At 36.7% G+C, this 21,941-nt stretch overlaps 1 protein-coding gene across 10 annotated transcripts in view; it reads right to left on the bottom strand.

Moving 5' to 3' along the window:
* The window catches only part of UTRN (utrophin), a 523,567-nt gene that overhangs the window by 228,924 nt on the left and 272,702 nt on the right, over positions 1 to 21,941 (bottom strand). For all 10 annotated transcript variants that reach the window (XM_030268143.4, XM_072927046.1, XM_072927038.1 and 7 more), the window contains 3 exons: positions 13,421 to 13,482; positions 12,356 to 12,430; positions 6,313 to 6,514 (listed from right to left, as the gene is read on the bottom strand). In XM_030268143.4, coding sequence (XP_030124003.4) covers positions 6,313 to 6,514; positions 12,356 to 12,430; positions 13,421 to 13,482 — 339 coding nt within the window. The remainder of the gene's footprint in view (positions 1 to 6,312; positions 6,515 to 12,355; positions 12,431 to 13,420; positions 13,483 to 21,941) is intronic.

The following is a 21,941-nucleotide window of genomic DNA, read 5'->3' as shown; positions in this document are numbered from 1 at the left end:
AAACACAAGAACTGTAAGATGAAACCAGGTTTTGACATCACAGTAATTAAATCTCTTTTTCCATTTTTTTTTTGTTTTGCTTTATGTTTAAAATGCTCTGACATACACAATTCTGGGACAAAGAGGCAATGCACTATTTCAAAAATTTGAAGCTGTCATTCTTTTTAAGCAATGTCACTTCAGGCTCATCTTGTCCAGCATGACAAAAAGTATGTCCAAACCTGAAAAGCAAGCTGAGAACAGAGAAGTAGGTACCAAAGCAAGTAATGTTAAACCTGCAAGGCAAATGTTGTTCAAAAAGATACTAAAACAACAAACCCAGCTTACAGGGAAAAGGAAAACTTTAAAGTTCAGAAGATCAATGCAGAAATATATTCTTTAAAATTCTTCCTTTTGTTCAAACATGAACAAAAAATATGTTTTTAAATGAGATGTGGGAAAAAAAATCTTTAAAATAGTTAATCTCTATGTATTACACACATAAGGTTAGCTGGGCCTTTCACCAACAAGTAAGATAACACTAAATTAATTATCACCTCAAACCTTACTTTGGTCCTTTCTGCCACACAGAAGTTATATATATTTTAATTACTTTTGAAGTGGTTATTACATATCTCTTTCTATCCTACCCATTCAGCATAAGGTCTGCTGTCTGATTTACTTCACAAATGTTGTGCAGAATACAAAATTATCAATTTACTTCTGAGTTCTTGATAAATTAGCTAAGCAATTTAAAAATATTAGTGCATTTGTCTTCACAACATCATCTAATCTAGTAACACTAGAAAGCAGTATGTTTATTCCATAAGACAGAACAGAGGTACAGAGAAATTATTGCCAAATTAATCAAAAGCATCTATTACTTTTACTGTCTAGTTGGAAAATCAGGACCCTATTTTCCAGAATGTTATAAAAGTGCCACCTTTTTATATATTCAAGCTTGCTTCAAATTACCTCTTTCAATCACAGACACTACATCATTCTGGCAAACCTTGCCATCTAAATGGCTCATTTTACACCCTGATAAAGTTATTTCCCTATTCCTTCCCGTGTGTGGTTGTTTGTGGTTTAAATTTATATTCATCAGGAAAAAAAGTGAACATTCATGTGGTTTTGATTTAACTCGGGACTGACCAGATCATTTGCATATTAAAGACAGAAAGTGAGACTTTGCAGCTAAAAGATGAGGGCACAAATCTCAAGGCTTCAAGCTTCTCCTGATTCCAGGAGATTTCTGTAGAATCTTTGAAAAACTTCCTTCACACAAAGAGCATTTTCTCAATAAATTACATAAATAATTACAAAGCCTGCAATATTACATTTTTTGAAAGAGTAATGCATTCACCCCAAGTTTCTTTCTTGGAAACAGATAATTATTAGGACTGTAATATAATATATACAGTAAAAAAGCCCCAACACGCCAAAATTAAATGCCACACACACTCCCTCTCTCCCCCCAAATCCATAGACATTGTGGTCCTGACATTTCCAAGCCAATGGTTTAAGTTTTCCCATCTTAGTGAGCTACAAAACCACTGAGAGTAGGAGGTGCGTCCAGAAACCAGTGCTCCTGCTCAGTCAGGTAGAGCAGGTTTTCCTGGATCATATCCCATCATTTCAGTATCTTCAAGGATGGAGACTGAAGAGCTTCTCTGAGTAACCTGTGGCACTGCTTAATCACTCTTACATTAAAAACCTCTTTTTTTTCATATGTTTAAGCAAAATTTCCTGTGTTCCAAGTTGTGCCTGCTGCCTTTTGTCCTGTCACAAGAGACACCACTGAGAAAAGCCTGGCTCCATCTTCTCTTCTGCTCCCACTGGGTATTTATGTACATTGATAAGATCCCCTCAAAACTTCCCTTCCTTCAGCCTCTACTGGTTTATCAGTTACTCCAAGTCCTTAATTGTTTTCGTGGTCTTCACACATGCCAGTTCATGGCATGAACTGGACTCATGCCAGTTTGTCCATGTATCTTTTGTCCTGAGGGAGCTCGGAACTGGACCCAGGACTCCAGATGTGTCACACCAATGCTGAGTAGAAGTGCAGGATCACCTCTCTCAACCTGCTGGGAGACTATCAGGCTACTTTGCCACAAGCCTGTCATGCAAAGTGCTTCCGAATGGCAGCACAACCATCTATGTGTACAAAACCTAAGAATCTTCTACATGCACAAAACCTAAGAATCAAGGCCTTATAGTGGGAAGATTCAAGAAACCTTTTAATTTCTGAATTCATAAAAATTTATGGGTCATATATGCCACAAATGTCAGCATCCAGTCTATTCAGACTTATTATAGCAATACAAGCATGCTTGTCACTACAAAATCAATTGATAAGGCCACTTTAAGCAGCTCAGATATTTTTTTGCTCTGATCCGATGAAGGGGAGCCTCAGTCTATTCCCTTCTCTAAATAACTTCCTAACAGAGTTAGGATCCAAAACCTCTTGACAGGCAAACACACTCTATACCATAGTTAAAACTGAGGCCTGTGAAACCTGTAAATTATTAATGTACTAATCAGGATATAATTTATACTAAATTGTTGAATGTAAGTGTAAAACCTTCTGTTTACCAACAGTGGTATACAAATATTCTGTAGCATTGTGATGACATAGACACAGTATATATAAGCATTTTATCTAAGTATGTGAATGCCGAAGGGACAATCAGTGATGGGCACAACTGCATACAGGATCAGCCAGATTTAAAAAAAGTTGTCAAGACAGGAAACACGATTAAGTGTAAGAGATTGCAAACAGGAATACACAATCAATAATCTTGGAAAATGAAATTCTAACATGAAGTCTAGAGGAACCCTGTGTCCCCAGGAGAAGAGGAACAACAGCATAAAATAAAACATCAGCAAGGAAAACAAGAGAATGAAGATGAGCACAGAGCCATTCAGCCTTCTTTTGTCAAAGAGCTCCAAAGCCTAGACAACACTGGCACTGCAGCTGAGGACTACCAGGGATTGCAGCTATCAGTTGTCTGCATAGCCCAGCAACATGAGGCAGGCTCGTAGATCAGTGAAGGTCAGCACAGACACCTCCCCATGATCACCCACAGACAGGTCAGACAAAGGAGCTCATTTTCCTGCCTTACAGAGGGCCAAAACCTTCCCAGAGCCTTCTTGCTGCTATCACAGCCTGTTAAGCTGCTCCCACTGAGTGCTCTATGAATCCAAACAGCCATCATAAACACAGGGGATGCAAGTCGAGTGCATGCAGAAAACTTCCATCAGCTACTGTCAAAATCAGAGCATAAAGTTAAGGCTGACTGAGCAGGTATCTCATCCTCATTCCTCAGAAGTTCAGATCTTACTGAAATGAACACGCTGGTAAGGCCTGGTATATTAATTCAGGCCGGTGTTAGAATCTGCCAGGTGTATGAGTGCAATGAAAACAAAGTTATGATTCTTCAGGGGAAGACTGGGCTGCAGCAAATGATCATGAAGGACAGCTCTGATCAAATGGAAAATGTCAGCATAGATACTACAGATACCCTTCTCAGACTAATGTACCAAAGAAATTAAATTTAAAAGAAGGCATTATCAAAAGTATCCTAGCATTAAAAAAATCTCCTAAGAAAATTTAAAAGTTGAAATACAGGAAGTCAGATAAACATTACAAAATATTTAAACATTGCACATAGAAGTTTCTTTATGGGTAATTCTAGTTGAAATGAGTCATCACCCTGAATCAGTACATATAGAAGCAACTCATTTCAAGGGGTGTTATACTATTCCATTAGTACTGAAATCTATCAGTCCTTTTGATATAAAAGATGTCTGGAGATTTCAGCAAAATTGACAGTACACAGTTGAAAAGAAAAACCACCAGCTATTGCTTTTGGATGCTTTAAATATAAGCCCAGCCAAAGTATTTTACAGAGCAAAATTTCCTTCACAGTTCTCATTGTAAATATCAATATATTTATCTCTAATTTCATTAAAAAAAAAAAAAAAATCCTTGGACTAGCCAAAACAAAGAACTTAAAAGTTTGGAAAATGTTTATAAGGGCAGATGTTGATGTCTGGAACAACCTTTGAGTCCTTGATGTAGTAAAAGTCACTGAGTAATTTTACTGTTTCTCTCCTCTGCTCAGAATGAATCATTCCTGATGTGTCAGAAAATACCAGAACATAACAGACCTTTTAAAAATAAATTGGTTATTTTTAAGGGCCAAAGACATCTGCAGGTTAAGTCTGGAGAACTATTCAGTTTGTTGTTAATCTTTGAATCTGTAATTAAATCTCAGGTTAGCAGCATGAGCATGTGACTAACATGCTTTTTGTCGGCAGTTTAACAACTTGACACATTTTATATGTATAACACCACTGCAATATATATAATGTAAATGCCAAGACATAAATTAGCTCTTTTGTATAGGCCAGTTTAGAAAACAAACCCAAATATTCCAGCTTAGAATTGCTGTCTGGTCTTCTAGCTTTTCTTTTTCTTCCTGGAGTAAATGTGAAAAGGGAGCAAGGAAACACCCTGTAAAATGTAATTTTCTCTCAGTAAACCTTCATCCTTGATTTTTCAAAGTTTAAATAAAGACTCAAGTGTTTAAAGGGGCTTGAAGAATTATCTACACTAAGTTTTCAACATAATAGTCAAGGGGAAATGGGAGAAACTGGAAACATTATTGAAAGAAAGGTTTGCTGCTTACCAAGTGCATTTTAAATATGCACAGATTAAACAATTGACTTCTACCTGAAGTCAAGATGTAGATGAAGTTAAGATGCAAAGGTAAGCTAAAGAAAATGAAGTAGGTTTGTGTTCAGTCTGAAAGAAAAGAAAACCCAGCAAGGAATTAGAAAAAATTTTCTGACATTACTACCTCTATTATTCTAAATTGGCAATAACATTTAAGTCAAGCAACTCACTTGATCTACTGCTTTATTTGCAAGCAATGTGTTCATTTATCCACAATACGGAACTCTCCAAAATCAAAACAAATGCAGGAAGAAATCCCAGTCAATATTTGATGGACCCTCTCATTTTTCAGCAGTAATGGGGAGAAGTCAGACTAATGGAAATGGCACAATATTTAACAGCAATGTTTGAATGCCAGTAGCCAGCAGATAAATGACAAATCGTTCTATGTAGTCTAGTCACTCCTTCCCTCTCCCCTAAAATCAAAATAAAGTAAAATATCCATGAAGTATAGAACTGTTACATAATTCTCTGAGGGGAAAAAAGAAAAAGCAAAAAAACTGTTAGAATTTGGCACTGAGTGAACATATTGAAGATAATGCATATATCTACAAGAAAAAGCTCCCATTTGCAAAGTCAGGAATAATAATTTTTATTGCTATTCAAGAAATACTTTTGCTCTTTTCAACTTCAAATGGGGAGAAAAGAAAAAATGTGTAACCACCCTCATGGAGCTTCTGATCTATAATTCTGATCTGTAATTTTATTTATAGCTCTGAACTAAAGCACATATTCAATCAGGCATACTGAAGCAACCACAACCTGGACTACACTAATGAGTCTTTAGTTAGGTCTGAAAGAATCCTGAAACGCCTTTGCTGAAGCCATGTAAGGAGACATCTTAGGCCATAGAGGAGCTGGTGGAAACCAAGCCTTTCCCCAGTTTTTACTACACAAGGGAGATAAGAATAGTAAATATCACTATGAAAAATAAGCAACAAACTCAAGACTCTGTCATAGTTTCACAAAAAAAATATCCTTTAGGCAAACTGAATGCCCTTGGGAAATACAGCCTTGCTGCCAGGACAAGGGCAGGTGGACCAGGAAACACCAGCCCTCAGAAGTGATCCATGGCAGGAGCTGTACGTGCTGGAATGGAGCCACAAAGAGGACACTGCTGACCCTCCAGAATCAGACAGGCTTTAGGGCTGAGATCACAACAACCTCCATTTGATAGAGGACTCAGAGCAGGGAGCTCAGCCAGGATTATGAGTGCAAGTAACTAAGTGTAAAATATATGAAAAAACTGTCCCCACCTATGGCAGAAATAGAATCTGATATGAATGGCCACCAATCTAGTAAACTTGGAATATTCACAGTAGGATCACAGCTAAAGCAGTGTCCTAGCTCTCTACTCAAATATGCATTTTTTAAAATCCTTTCAATGTTTCTTTGGTAGTAGTACAAAAGCAGTGTAATCTTAGTCCAGTGCTGAGCAAGACACTATAAGAAACATCTTATTGCATGCAACTGCACTTCCATCACAGAGCTGAAACCATCAGAAGATAACTTTTTAATAAAGAAATTTTTAAGGCTTTATAATTTAGAATTCCTGGGGGTACACATTGCAACAAACAAACCATTTTTCTTACCTATCATACACGTTGAGTAGCCAGTTAAGACACATGTCTACACAGAGAGGAACATTCACCATATCTTTGTGTTTCTCTTCAAGTCCACTGTAGATGGTAGTGAGACAACTGATCACATCCTGGACACCAATCAGCTGATCATTTTGACTCAACTTGTGCTGCTTGAAAACTTCACTTGTTGTGTTCAGGTCCAACAGGTCCACTAATAATAGATTAAAAAAATAATAGGATTAAAAAAAAAAAAAGTGTGAATAAACATTGACAATAATTGTTTATGTGCAAATTGTAGCAAACACTGCAAATAACTTGTCCTGCCACAACATTTCAAAAGGCCTAAAATCTGCAACCAGTGGCTTTTATTTAGTAAGATATAGTGACAAACCATTCCCTGTGACAAGTCAACAACATTTGGACACTATTTATTTAAAAAAAACTAGAATACAAATATTATAATGGCACCGCACAGCCCAGAATAACATTAAAATAGCTGCTAAACTAGTCTGTGTAATTAGAGGATCCTAACTTTCAGTACACCGACAGAGAATTCATGAGGCTTACAGGATTCTTCATATTTACCATAAAGCAGAATCCTATCACTTTTGATAAAAGTAAAGCAAAGCAAATTATTATGTAAGAATTCTTTCCTAAAGGCCTGATTAACTGAATAGCAGTTGTTAAATTAGGGCTTAAAAGAAAGCATGGAGATTATTTATTGCAGTTTTCCAGAACACTAAATGCTATGATTTCTTGAAAAAATATTTTTATCTCCTTTATTACAGAATTCTTTCTATAAGCAGTTGGTGATGCAATGGATATTTTACAGTGGAAAAAGGGTTTTGTTCTCAAAACTATTCAAATGTGATTGTGAAAATCTGGGGGTTGCATGGTGAAAAGGCCATCAATGAGCACTTCTACCTCCTTCTGCAAAAGAAAGTGGAAAAGATGAAGCATAAATGGTATACTCCTCAGTGAATTTTTTTTACAGAAGCAAGGACTTTAAGTTAAAAATATAATTGCAATGTATGCTTGCTACAATATACATAACATGCAGTTGGAGTATATTAAAAGCTCATACTGAGATGTTTGTGGAGAGTCAGTAACACATTTGCACTATAAATGTCATCTCTCAAATGAAAAAAAAAATCCACATGACAGTCTCTGACATGTTGTGAACTGCTCTTCACCAATCATCCCAACGAATCATAGAATCAGAAAATTATTTTTGTTGGAAGAGACCTTGAAGATTTTCTAGTTCCAACCTAGAAACTTGCTGTGGCAGGCACACCTCCCAGTAGACCAAGTTGCTCAAAGCCCCATCCAGTCTGACTTGGAACACCACCAGGGATGGAGCATCCACAACTTCTCTGGGCAACCTGTGCCAGTGTCTCACATCCTCACAGTAAATAATTTCTTCCTAATACTTAATCTAAATGTCTTCTCCTTTAGTTTAGAACTGTTTCTCCTTGTCATATCACAATCTGTCCTTTTAAAAAAGCTACTCTCCCTATTTTTTATAAGCCTCTCTTAGGTACTGAAAGGCTGCTCTGAGGTCTCTCTGAAGCCTTCTCTTCTTCAGGGTGAACAACCTCAGCTCTCAGCCCTTCCTCATAGGAGAGGTGCTCCATCCCCATTGCTTGCCTCTTGACCTGCTCCAACAGGTCTACATCTCTCCTGTGCTGAGCACCCCAGATCTGGAAGCATTAGTCCAGGTGGGGTCTCACAAGAGCAGAGAGGGAGAATAACAATGTTAAATAAGGAGCCCAGATTTGCAGCCTGTGCAAACTGGATAATTCTATCTGGGCTGGAAAGCAAGGTCAACATTAAAAAAATCAAGAGCAAGGTAACATTAACCATATGAGTAACTCTGTCAAGAACTCAGTGATCATCTACCAAAAGCTTACATTCCCAACCCCTTTTCCCCTATCTACCCTTCCTCACATCTTTGTAAATGAGGAACAGTACCTCGCAGCCCTTGCCTTTCCTCTCCTGTACTAAAATTGGTACATTCTGTTCTCGCCTCACAGTATCAGAGTTGCAGGGGTTTACATTTGTTTGTTTTTCATTTTCTTTTTTTGTTTGGTGGGAGATATCTTAGGTCCTTCTCTTGGGCTTGCAAACAAATGCCAGCCATGTATTTATCAAATGGCAGACTGGTTACTGCAGCAAAACACCTTGCCACTAGTTTGACCTGAGGTAGCCGAAGTGTTTGGCAATACACTCACTGCAGCATAATCTTCTACAATAGTTATAAAGGATATGATACACTGAAAAAGTCTCACAGGCATATGTAAAAACAACATGAACCCACAAACAGTTCACAGTGTAACCCTGACTACTTTTTGAGATGTGGAGGGAGTAGAGTAAAGTCAAGTGAGGGTAACCTGCTGTCCCCATGACATACATACTGAATTTAAGAGATGGCCACTTTTCACACTTCCTCTTTCTTTGTCTTTAATGACAAAGAAAACCCTGTAAAAATTAATGCAACCAGTTTGCTGGTTTTGTTTTGGTATTAGCTTTTATTTTATGTTTGAGTCATAGGAGTTTTTTGTGTGTTTGTGGTTTTCATGTTTTCTAGCTATTTTGCAGCCTGTTTCTGGCTGCAAAAAAAAAACCCTTTTTAAAGCTTGTGAAATTTCAGAAAGCTTTGGAATGCCAGGAAGTTGTAGCCTATGGCTTAACATTAGTATCCTTGCACTGAAAAGAAGTAATTCAACAGACACTAAGCCTGCTAACTTCCCATCTTGATCTGCTGGCATTAAGATCTCTCATTCACATTTCTGCCTGAGCATTCCAGAAGGACCTGGGAGAGGTACTTCCAATATTTTTTGTACTAAAAAATACAGCAAGTCTGATGCTACACTAATGCAAATTAAGCTAAACTTAGACTTTTGGATGGCACCATCCATGGAGAACAACCAGAGGAAATTACTTTCATTCCTGCTTACTTCAGCACTTACCTGACTGAATAAAATTTGGGACAGGCAGTTATACTGTCATGCCATTTCTGGCACGATGCCTAGACAGGTTTCAGTGCATTTTTGCATTACCATTCTGCATCTACTTGAACACGCTGAATGACCAATCCTGATTTTAACCAACCAATGGGCACAAGGCCCATTTCTTCCCTTTCTGCAGCAAGGAGATTTTCCCAAAGAAAAAGAGAAATCATATCATCCAGCACTGTTAAAGCAGGTGTGAGTGACTGACTCAGGAACAGCCACATGCAGCTACTAATGGCAAATTTGAGGCTGCTGTAACCCCATGGAAAATAGCCAGGCATTACTGTGGAGTTTTTTAATAAAAAGACCTTGCAAATGATAGCAGTTCCTGCAAAGAGACTGCACTCTTCCGTCAAAGAGGGTAGTGCTCACAGCTCTCTTAGTCCCTGATGTCTAAATGTTCCAATGTTTCGCCTTGTGTGGTTGATATTCCTATTAATGTTCTTAAATTTTAAATCACCTAGAGGAACTCAGCAACAGAATTCTGAATATACATGGTGGTTTTGTTCCCTTTTTGCCTTTCAGTACTATACTTCAGTATGTGGGGCATTATAATTTCTTGAAAATGGGCTAAGGAATGCTGCACAAGAATAAAATATTATCAGGACCTGGTGCTACACAGCTGCCCAGTACATCTGCAAGAAATGATACTCTCTCTGGCCCCATTCTTCTGCTACAGTGGGAAAGCACTCTCCCTACATCTGCCCCACATAATCTGAGACAGAGAGGCTAAGAATTCACTATTTCCAGCTTGCAAAGTTTCTTATATTCCTGCAAAATAGGTATACATATATATGAAAATGTATGTCTCTGCAGGAATCTACTGTCAAAAAACAAAAAAAAAAAAAAAAAAGAAGAAACACAACTCTATCTTTTAAAAGGAGAACGAGGAAAATGGGAGTAAATTCCCTACAGCTGAGGTTTTTTGACACTTACCAAGAAGAGATATGGCATCAGCAAAGTTCTCAAATGAACATTCTAAAGTGCAATTGGTCCTGAATCTGCTTGTAAAGCACTTACACTGCAAAGTCAAAATCTATCAAGTGCACGTGGAACTGTGCATCCAGTTCCAGCTGTGCTCTTGGGAGTTCCCACCAAAATGCCTTTGACATTATACACACACCACGTCTGTGACAGCAATTTGTCACACTTTACAGTGATCTCCATTTTTGGTGATTTGTTTTGATGTTTTCTTTGCCTTAGCACATAAGCCTTTCTGAAGTATTCTGCATCCAAATACCTCTAAAATGCACCTGCAATTAAAATTACAGGAAATACAATGGAAGACTAAAGTAACTCAGACCTGAAAATGAATGGCAGTAGTACAGAAGATTACTCTTTCCCTACCTAAAAATAAAACCAATTTTTTATTAAGTACACATGTATAACAAAGATTTTTTGGCTGTTTTCTCTTCCCATGAAGCACAGAGATCAAGTAAACAAGCAGCTTCATAGATAATAAGGCAGATTGGACCTGTAAGGATAAGAGTTTTACTCCTAGCTCTTTCAAAGTGGAGTATTCTCTTTACTTCTTACTATTTCCTTCTGTCCTACTTTCCAACTCCCTCCCCTGAAACTGGAGACAATAGGAGGGCACTTCTGAAATCTCTGAATGAAGAGAGCTAATCCTGGCATTTATTACAGAAATTGATAGATTCTGCAGTAAAAGCAAGAGCAGACAGTATGTCCCTCTTCAAAGCTTATTAGAACTAATAAAAATGAAGCTTGAGCTATACAGGTAACTAGAAAAGCTGTATGTCTGACAGAAATAGGCAGCATTATTAGCATCTGTGCTATCCAGTCTATTTTTTCCCACTCTTCCCTGAGGAGCAGCTCACACAAGGAGAATTTTATTCTGCTTTCTGATCTCTTGCTTTGCTTTTTGTTTTTAGGTACATCTTGATTAATACTATATACCCTGCATACTGATAAGCAAAAGCTCAATGTTCTTTAGTCTTGCTGGGAGATGAAGCTGTAGTCCTTGGTGGAACCACATCTTATGAAGAACTGGCGATAGGTTCTGTGCTCTGCACAGATACAGTCCAGCTTTCTGGAGCAGCTAGCTACCATCTCAGGCACAGCTTCATTCAGTATGATGTATATCTGAAGGCCAACTAAGATCAGACTTTGTCTTCTAGGCTGGAAGGAAAACTAACCATCTGGAGGGTGGGAAGAGATCTCTCTTTGTGCAACTCCTTTCCTGCTTGCATCCCTAGGAGGATTTTGCACTTCTTGTATTCTTATTCAGCCTGCGGTATTGTACACCCTTCAGGGCTGAAAAGTATTTCCATGCCCAAGACTCCTAATTTGTAAGAGGAAAATTTGGTAATAGCATACATCTTTCTACCATCTGTTGCCAAGACGTTTCAAAATGCCTAAAATCTGCAACCTTTACTCTCCTTCACATCCCACATCACCTTCCAAAATTGTCTAATTTCCTTTTGCTTTTTCTGTTAGATGTGTGTTCTTACTTTCACCTTGTTTTTTTCTATTATATGTGTGTTTTTATGTATTTCATTTTTCGCGGTTTTTAAAATTCAGTTTGCTTTGCACATGAGACTCATCAAGAGCACAGATCCCCAGTGTGGTACTTGCTATGTGACTTGGAGAAGTCCCAAGAGCAGAGGCCAGGACAAGATCTCCTGATCTATCACTTCTGAGACTGCTAAACTTTGAATGTGCATCATGTAACTTGCTGCTGAATTAAACAATAGTTGTGATAGAATAGGAAATGCTTTTTAACTCCTTAGCAATATAAATAAATAAATCTATAAGTAAATAAATTCACCTATAAAACAGAAAATTTAAGACAAGAACGATTCTTAGTGAGTTTATCATTTTAACTTACGTGCTGCACCTCTCTTTTATTAATTTATTTTATTTATTTGCAATAACAACACCTACTGTTGGCAGTTCTTGCCATTTTGTTGGTTGACAGTGTGTCAAGGATGACTTGTCTACTGCAAATGTTGTTAGATGAAGCTGACCCTCCCTTCCCCAAGTACTGTAGAGAAACAATTTCCCTCAAAGGCCCAACTTACAGCACAGTGCTTTCTGCAGCCTGCGGATTTTGATGGCCGTGCGGTAGGCGGAGAAGCGCACGTTGTTCAAGTCAGCTGAAAGAGCAGAACAGAAACATGAGCAGCCCCAAAAGTACAGCCCATAACTTTCCTTTGCATATAAATCTTCATATTTTGGAAGAGTCTGATATCCCTTCTCTTTGTAATTAATTAATAGGATATATCAGAACAAATTAAAAAAACTGACAATTTGGGACCTCAGTTCAATTCACCTTCAGGGAAAGCCTCGTGATTGACAGTCCAAGACCTTGAAGAAAGTGGCCCTCCAGAAATGCTTGCACTATCTTGGTACATGTAATACATACATATACAGGAGAGTTTCACATAAGTATTTCACACTGGTACATAGTTCCCAGACTCAAATACTCTAATTTTCTCAAATAAATTACAACTCCATCAGATAACGTACAGGAAACAGAGGGCAGCAAGCGTCACAGTAACAGAAAAAATGGCTTAAGCTTTAATTTATATGCCATGATTTTGCAAACTGTGCTTTAAAAGGGATAGTCAGCTTAGCTGTAAGCTCTGTTTTAGAAATTGATTGGTACGGTAACATTTTTTCCTCACTCAACAGTATTTTTACCCTTCCTCTCCTTAGAATGGGAGATTTTACAGTAAATGATGCCATCATGGCATGTTGAACTAGTTGTATCATAATACAGTTTAGCTTTTACTGAAAAGGTAGCTGCTCTATTTTATTACCAAAATTAGTTCCTTGCAGACCAGCACCCTGGTTTAAACATGCAGAGAGCCTGTATCATTGGAAAATTCCTTGTGAAGTTAAAACGAAAAAAAAAAACAAGGTACTGCATTAAAGCATACAGTCAGAGTACATGGTTCAGAATTAATAGTGCCAAAAGACAATGCATAACGTGACCAAAGCAGCAGGTTTTGGGCAAAGTGTGTCTCATCACAAATTGAGAAATGCTGTTACACTCAGGTCATGAGAACTCAAACATGGTCAGTATCCAAATGCAGCTTTTACTCCTGGAATATAAATCACAATGGTTTAATAAATGCACTCACCTAAGGACTGGAAGAGATCAGTCATTTTAGGATGATCCCAACAAGTCGTCTGTGTCTCATGACTGCACAGAAACAAAGTAATTAAAGTTTCAGAAAACACACATATGCATTTCCAAAGAATAAAATCTTAAAGATATTCTGATTTTCTGCATTTAAGTGGTAAGAAATGCCTCAGCTCTAATTAAAATGCATGATCTGTACTACCCAGTTCCTTAATTTTATAATCACGAAGTTAGTCAGATGATAGCCCACCCATATTTAGCAATATTTACTTTTGATTCTAACCGTGATGATAGGAGCTGGACTCTGACCCTGCAGCTAAGAGGTACACTAATAAGGTAAAAGTACATTTCCTGTGCTGTAAATCTATAAATATATTTGTAAAAATAATTTAAAAATAAAAATGTTGAGATTTTATTTCAATCTTCATTGCATATTTGAGCACATGTATCAGAACACAGACAATGATGTTAAGCTTTACCCATAACATTTATTTAACATGTAACATGATCATTTAGGTTGGAAAGGACCTTTAAGATGGAGTCCAGTGGGAAACCTGATCACCATTCACACAGACAATCAGTAAATATCTTGATTTAGGAGACATGCCCTACATTACTGTTCACAGAACAGAGGTTCAATAGGCAGAATCCCTTAACCTACTGATTAGTGTTGCTGTTTCAGTTTATCAGAGTTTCAAGTAGGCAGCCATAAGGGTCAAAACATGTGTTATGTCAGGTCCACTGAAATCTCCAATTCCCTTCTACAAGCCACACTTTACTTGTATTTATCAATATTAACTGCCGGAATGATTGCATATTCTTGTCTTACAAAGGATTTACATTTGAATTAGATTTGCAAGGTAACTAATCAGAGAGGTCATATTAAAAGGATCATAGGATTCCCTTTAAAAGTTAATGAAAATGAAATTATGCTGTCTTAGAAAATTTAACAGTAATGCTCAGAGAACACCTTTGTTTCTATTTAAAAATTGTTAATATACCCATTTTTTTCCTGCATAGAGGGAAACATGATTGTAAATAATGACTTTAAAAAGGCCAGTTTGGTATTAAATGTAGTGAACAGTATCATCATTTGCTACATATAAATGGCTGTACCTCAGTGAGTGCATAGTAATTTATCATCAAGGTTTACTTTTTAATTGAGAAACCAATCAAGAATAAACCCTTTTACGTTAGGCGGTACAAAAAAATTGTATAGAAATCATTGCTCCAAAGAACTGCAGAGACAGAACATGTACCATAAGGGAAGGCAAACTCCTAAAAATTTAAGTGCTGAGGATCCTTTTGTGTATGCATTTGGCTCAAACATACACCAGTGGAAAGTGCTTGAAATGGGTCTTTGTACATGGGACACAATCCTCATTTTACAGTCCATTCCAACTTTGAGACTAACCTAGGTATTCAGAGACAGCTTCTCCCCATCATGCTTCACACTCTGCCATGGTTCTCAATTTGTCTATATGGCATAATCACAACTTTGTGAGGGGTTCTTCAAGGACGTTCATAGGCAAAGTATGTATTTCCTATTAATACAATAAGCTAAAATCCTCTTTTCCCTCTTTGTGATTACTCCCTAGTCACTGACTGAACATGACTACATTTAAACAAAAGAGATTTATGCAATAAACCAAGACTTCTACCAGAACATGACTGACTCTAAAATACTATAGCAAACTCTCCTCAATTCAAAAGAAAACACTTAAATACATCTTTACACCTGAATCCATCTTCCTGAATAGAAGATTTTATTTTATTTCATTCTGATATCATTATCACATGAATTCCATTCACATTTCAAATTTCCAATAAGGTGGTTGAGGCTCTGGTAGTGCTAAACTCCAAAGCTCATGCATGCCAGTAAATCAGTGGGTTTGCACTTTTTAGGTAGCTAATTCTGAAACAGCACTATGCTTATCTTTGTCCAAAAAAGTAATTTCAAAAACAAGTAGATTGACAATAATTTTCCTATAAAAGGCACACCAAGAAAACCAATCATGAAGCCAGCAACAAGAAAGAATATATTTGGATTTCATGCTTTGCTGGTGACTGTCCAGCATTCTCACTCTGCTGTCTAAAGACTATAGTATATCAGGGAAAAGCACATATACAGCTTCAGCAAATACTGATGTAAACAGGAACAGGAAATACAATATAATAGTTCATACTGTTCAACTTATTTAATAATCTCAAAACTACTCTAGAAACTGCCAAATGTCTCCACTTTCATGTTAACAGGATGCCATAAATTTGTTGCCCATGTAGAATTGTTGACTAAATTCACCGCAGCAGCACACAGAAATGAATACAATATGTGATCAGTTTAATAAAGCTTGATTTAAAGACATGGCTTTAACCCAAATTCCTTTCCAACTCAAAGCCACTTCCAAAAGTCAAGCCCCAAATCAAAACAAAACCCCCCAAAACAACTGGTGATTTTACTGTCAGCATTCTAAGTTAAAGGATTTCTTAGGATATTCTGAGAAAAATAAAGCCTTAACTAAAACACCTTCAATCTTTTATGTTAAAAGTAAAGGTAGGTGGCAGTACTGTGACAGAAGCTGTATACATGTATACACAGACAGATATTTCCTTCTATTTAAAATATTGAAATATCTATGCAAACACTATATGTAAACTACATGCTATTTAGCTGAGTCAAATCCTGTTTACTCCCTTAGAACCTATGATGGCAAAACTAGCCATGATCATAGGGACTTTGCTGAATTGCAGCCATTATTTCCCAGTTCCCTGTTTTCTGGCATTAAACATATGGTTCCATGAGAAAATATGTTTCTGACTAGTTGGGTGCTGTGAGGATATTCCTGAGAGCTGCAGCAGAAATGGAAAGTTTATTTAGCTAGGTCCTTTTCTATTTTTCTTTTTTTTTTTTTTAATTGTTAAAAATATAGAAGAAAAATACTTATATGCTTGGATAAATCCTTGCCTTTTTTTTATTCCCCCTCTGGAAATATACTTCATTACGCATTTGCAATACTTAATTAGGATGTGGGTATAGTTAATTGCAATTTAGATTCTAGCTTCTAAGTAATTTATAAACCCATGTGAAATGAATAAGAGCTGATTTTACTAATCAAACTTTATCCCTTAAATCAAGTTTCCAAAAATTAAGAGCAAACAGTTTCATTATTGAAATTGTATACTTTAAATGCAGAGTTTTAGTACAGTTTTATCTGAAAGACTAAAATCACTTTAATAGTGAAAATATGCCATAAAAAAATATGCATTTTTCCTATTTTGTGTTTACTTAACATGAAGTTGAAAAAGTAAATGAGATATCAAAAATTTCTGTATCCTGAACTATAATCTCCTTTCTCCATTTGATGCAGTGAGCACCTGAACAGCTAAATTTTCTCTTTACAGAAAAACACAGAACATGAAATTTATGCCTAATAAAATAATGACTGTAAAATATTTTTCTGTTTCTATTTTATTTGCAAAAAACATACAATTGTGCCAGACTGCATAAAGACCAATGGGCTTTTAAAAGTTATCACTCAGTTTCTTTCTATGCCACACAGATTTTGTAAGAAAGGAGGCCAAGTGAACATCAGCTGGTACAACTGAAAAAAGGCAAGAGAGGATCCCTTCCAATTCCTTAAAGTCAGTACTACCTGACAGCTGCTAAGTGACTACAGAGGGTGAACTTGACTGTGCCAGCCTAATCCCAAAACACCCAGCAAGAAATCATGGGTAACAGCCAAGCAATTCCATACAAGGATCCTGCAGAGAAGAGGAATGGGCTCAGAGCTAATGAATCACCAGCTCAACAGTCTGTTCAGGTCAAGGGAAGGCAGCAGCTTCACAGTCACAGGCAGTGCTGCTACCACCACCAAATATATTCCATGGGTAGGAATGGAATGGACAGAGCCATGGAAAAAAAGCACATGATTGTAAATTTAATAAGAGCTACAAAAAATCATTTCATTGAACTTCCAAAAAGATTCAAACCAAGAACTTAACCAAGAGCAGAGAAACCTGCAGATTCTTCTCTCTCTGTTACAGCTACCAGGGCACTTCTGTCCCAGGTCACAGTGATGACTGTGCAAGGAGCACCTTCTCTTGCAAGCACCCTGCTAATGTCAAGAACTACTCAGAGTGAGGTGATATTAACTTTGACAGAAGATGAACAACAATTGGGCCCATTATTCTTCTTGCTTGTAGATGGCACCAAAAAAAAAGGATTTTTCAAGGAGCCCAGGGTACAAGATTTCATTCTGTTCAGTGGGTGGCATAAGGAGGGATTTCTGCTATTACAGAAGCGAGCTGCTCTACAGGGCAGTAACACAAGTGGTATGAACATATTACATCTCTCCTTATGCTTTACTCAGGGAAAAATTAAAAACATTTCACTGATAAGTGATTTTTTTTTTGTTCCTATCAAAAGTATGAATTATTCAGAGCAAGAGTCTTCTAAATCCCTTCTGCCAAACTTATGGACCCAATATGAGCCACATAGCAAAACATGCATCCATGAATATATTACCTGACAAAGCAGTGTAATTTAAAAAGTCTAAATGTATTTGTGTAAATGTCACTAACAAAAAACCATGCTAACCATAAAATATTCCAAACTACAAACCATTCACATATTAATGAAGTGCTCTAAAGCTTACATGACAGACATTTGCCCTTACAATCTGTTTCTTATCCATTATGTTTGCTGTCAACTTTCTAATTATAATTGGCAAAGAGAAACCATTTAAAAAGCACTTCCTGATTGTAAATAAAAAGCTGAGAAACAGTTAGTATGTGATTTAATTTATACTCTAGAAATAAAAGAACAGTCCTGTTGAAATGAATGGATTAAGTTTAACATCTCCAGGTCTTTCAAGATGCTCACAGAGTTGTGAAAAAAATCCATTTGTTCTTCTCCAGCTTTTTTGTACAAGAAAGAAAACAAGAAACAGGTGGGTATTTTTTATCATTTCTTATAATGGACAAGGCCTCTGTGATAATCACTGGTGAACACTACAAGAAACAGCATTCTGGCATGATGTTAAGTACCTTTCTGTTCCTGTAGTCATTTGCACAAAACATTACCCAAAATCAGAATCTTTAACTGATCACTAATGAATCAACAGCACTCAGAACTCTGACTTTGCTACCCTTGCCAAATTTTAAATGGCATTAACATCCCTACTTTATGTCATGGTGTTTTGGCTAGATACTGCATAGTTTTCTCTATTTTTTTTAAGCCCATTAGAAAATACTGTTTTGTGGTGAAAAGAGCTGGCATAATGCATCACAAGGGTATTGCACCTTAGAGGTTGGTAGAACCATTTATATGCAGATATTTTGAAATCACTCTAGACAAATGTGCTACTGCATTTCTTTAATTGAAAATGAAGACGAGCACAGGAACTGATAAGTGAAGAAACTCTCAAACCTTCAAACTTGTATTACCTCTTTCTGTAAATTAGATTTTGCTTTCCCTTCTAAAGGAAACATCTAATACTTATAAGAATGATATTATGGATATAATTATAATAAGAAAAAAGATTTTTTTTTTCTCTGTTCCTTTACTTCTCCCCCTCTTCCCCATACAGGCATAAACCAAACATCAGCAAAGACTTTCTGAAGAGTCTTAAAAAATAGAGAAGCAGAAAATATTTTATTCCTGTCCCCATAAAGCTGAACAAAATACAGAAGGTGATAGAATTTCTAAGACACTGGTGATGCCAGCCACTTTGCAGGATTACAGAAAAGGCAAGGCAACTATGGCATTTGATATCGATTAATTTAATGGCTGCTACAAGAAATTGCTCTCCCTATGTAATGCCCTGCATGAGATTAAACTCAGTGTGACCTTTTCTATGTTGCCCTTTTGTTTCTTCTGCACAGCACAAATATCTAATAATTTATGGCATTGAAAGGTACATGGCGGAAGAACACTTAAATTATAGTTAAAAGAAAAACAGTGAGAAATGCTAGGGTAATTATGCTTTCTGCATATTCATCATGTTTCCCTCATGGATGTTTAATGATCATAGTGTTTCTTTTCTTATTCTGCTTCTCTTTGGAATATTTTTATTGAGATGCTATGTAATACAGGCTTTATTTTTTTTTTAACTTACTGTTACAGAGACCAAGGATGTCTTATTTGTATGATCCAAATAGTTACAAATGAACAACAAATTTTTCCCTATTAAATCTCAAATCTTTACAAACCAACCTATGAAAAATGTATTCAATGGCAAGTTCGCCAAACCTTTTGCCCAAACCTCACACTTTTATTACCAAAAGTGCACTGGCAAATACCGCGCCTTCTGTGTTGCATTCCCTTTCATATGCTCATTAGTTCAATTTAAAAAGTATGAAAGACTATGCGCTTTTTTTCCCAGCAGCCTCAAGATTTTGCAGATTAAGGTTCTCATTGAATTTTATGGTGTCTACAGAAATAAAAAATATTCTGTAATTGGCATTAAGAAAAAAAAAATCAAACAGAAGGCAAAAAGGATTAAATAAAATCACATCAACACAGGTAGTAACATTTCACAAATCTGACTTAGTAAGACAATTCAAGAGAAAAAATGTGACAGGGTAAATCAGGTGTAAAAGTTCAGTTCAAATATCCACCATAGCCCAGGAGCATAACACCTTGATAAACCTGGGCCAAATTAATTATAAACCCTTCTTCCAGCTAAGCTGGATAGTTGATCCTTTCCAAAATACCCCAAACCAGGCCACCTTTGTCTGAACTTATAGGGCAGAGGAGGTTGTACACTGGCTTTTTGATTGTTCCTGTGCCTCATTACCTGTTTAAATATAGCCCCAGAAAGGGCAGACATGCCAACCATTAGAAAATGGGGTGGGGAGAATAAACTGACTCCAAAGTCACCACACCAAAGACCTTCCACTGAGCCACTTTTCTCTACCCATGTAAATGCAATCTACCTCTGGTGTCAGGAACCAAAGTGCTTCTTATCTGAAAATACAGACATCTTGTATCATTTTGACACTCTCCTTACAGGTTAATTACCACCTAAAGTACTTTCTCCTGACTTCTCAGGTGCAGCTCCCTAATATTTTTGCACTACATTCTGTGTGCAATAAAACTGCAGACTGCAGTTGGTTCTTTTTTCTTATTTTTCCCAAATACTCAACACAGGTACAACTACGTTATAATCTGCAGCTACGTGACTTTCTGAATATTTAACATTTCTCATTCAAGGACACAGACAAAAAGCTATCAAAATGAAGTAAAGTCATAAATTCATGGTTGCTCTTATTCAGAATTTAAAAGTGTTCTTATTCAGAATTTAAGTTACCTGATTTCAATTAACATTTATTTCCCTTTCAAAATTAATTTTTAAAACTTCTCATTTTTCAGCCACCAATCATACTTTTATTATCCTTGTTCTGCTATACCCTAAAATGAACAACTGGCATCTTAAATCTTCCCTCTGAACACAGAAGTCTTCTTGTAAATACAGTCAGTTGCTCTCAAATGATAAAGTTTTTGAGACTTATTGCAACTGTTCCTTCTACTCACGCTGTGCTTTACATCAAAGGCAACTCATTGAAAGACGGTAGTATAATTTAAAAAAAAAATTTAATCAGTTTCTCCCCCTTTCCTAGCCTTTCTATATATAAAAAATAATTAAATCTTATTGACTGTTCTCTTGAATTGTCTTACTCTAGTAATCATTCCAAACGAATAAGTTTTTCATATCAGTATTGTTTTTCTCTCTTCTTTAAACTGTGTCTAAAATTAGGTAACAGACAAAGATTTTAAAGGGTATTTAAACCCAAGAGTACTCTCCAGCCTCATCACAACAAAGCAAATGAAGTTCAGAATCAGCTGTTTTCTTCTTTGTCTTCCACAATTCTCTGACTAATCTAGATGCTGCTGAAAACAATGTTTATATCAGTAAGAAATAAAAAAATGTAGGAAATTTCAAAGGCAATCTGCTTTCCAGACTGTGAAGTTACTGAAACCCTCAAGTTTCTTTAAAAAAATAAATCCTACTAGTTACATGTGCCATTGCTCTTTATCAAGACACAAGAATCAAGACATTGCTTTAGCACCATATATGCAATTGAGAGATTAACTACTGCAACTCAAATAAGACTTTTCCAGTAATCTTTCCCTGCTTTCAACAATCTTTCTGAAATCTCTCTCTGAGCTGCATATTGAGACACAGTAGTTAATTCTGTTGACTTCATTAAAGCCATCCTGAAAATAAAAGAATTCTCTGCTACTATAAAGAACTCGACCTTCATAGAACTTCTGCCCCCCTACCAAACTTTCTGTGAAAGACCATTAAAAACAATTTCTAAGAGATGCTGGGGCTTGTTTCTGAGCCCCAACAGGCTTCATTCTACAATCAAGCTCTAGGGCCACCAACACACTACTATGGGAGCAAGGCCTGTCCCAGGGGATACTGGGCCACCAACTGGTGTGCTTGAAGGATTGCACCTAGTGCACATATTGGAAAGGTTTTTTTCTGAACCCACAACGGGAAAAAAAAAAGAAA

This window comes from Taeniopygia guttata, chromosome 3, assembly GCF_048771995.1.
Source record: "Taeniopygia guttata chromosome 3, bTaeGut7.mat, whole genome shotgun sequence".
Lineage (NCBI taxonomy): Eukaryota > Metazoa > Chordata > Aves > Passeriformes > Estrildidae > Taeniopygia > Taeniopygia guttata.
This window is presented reverse-complemented; position numbering and strand designations above follow the sequence as displayed.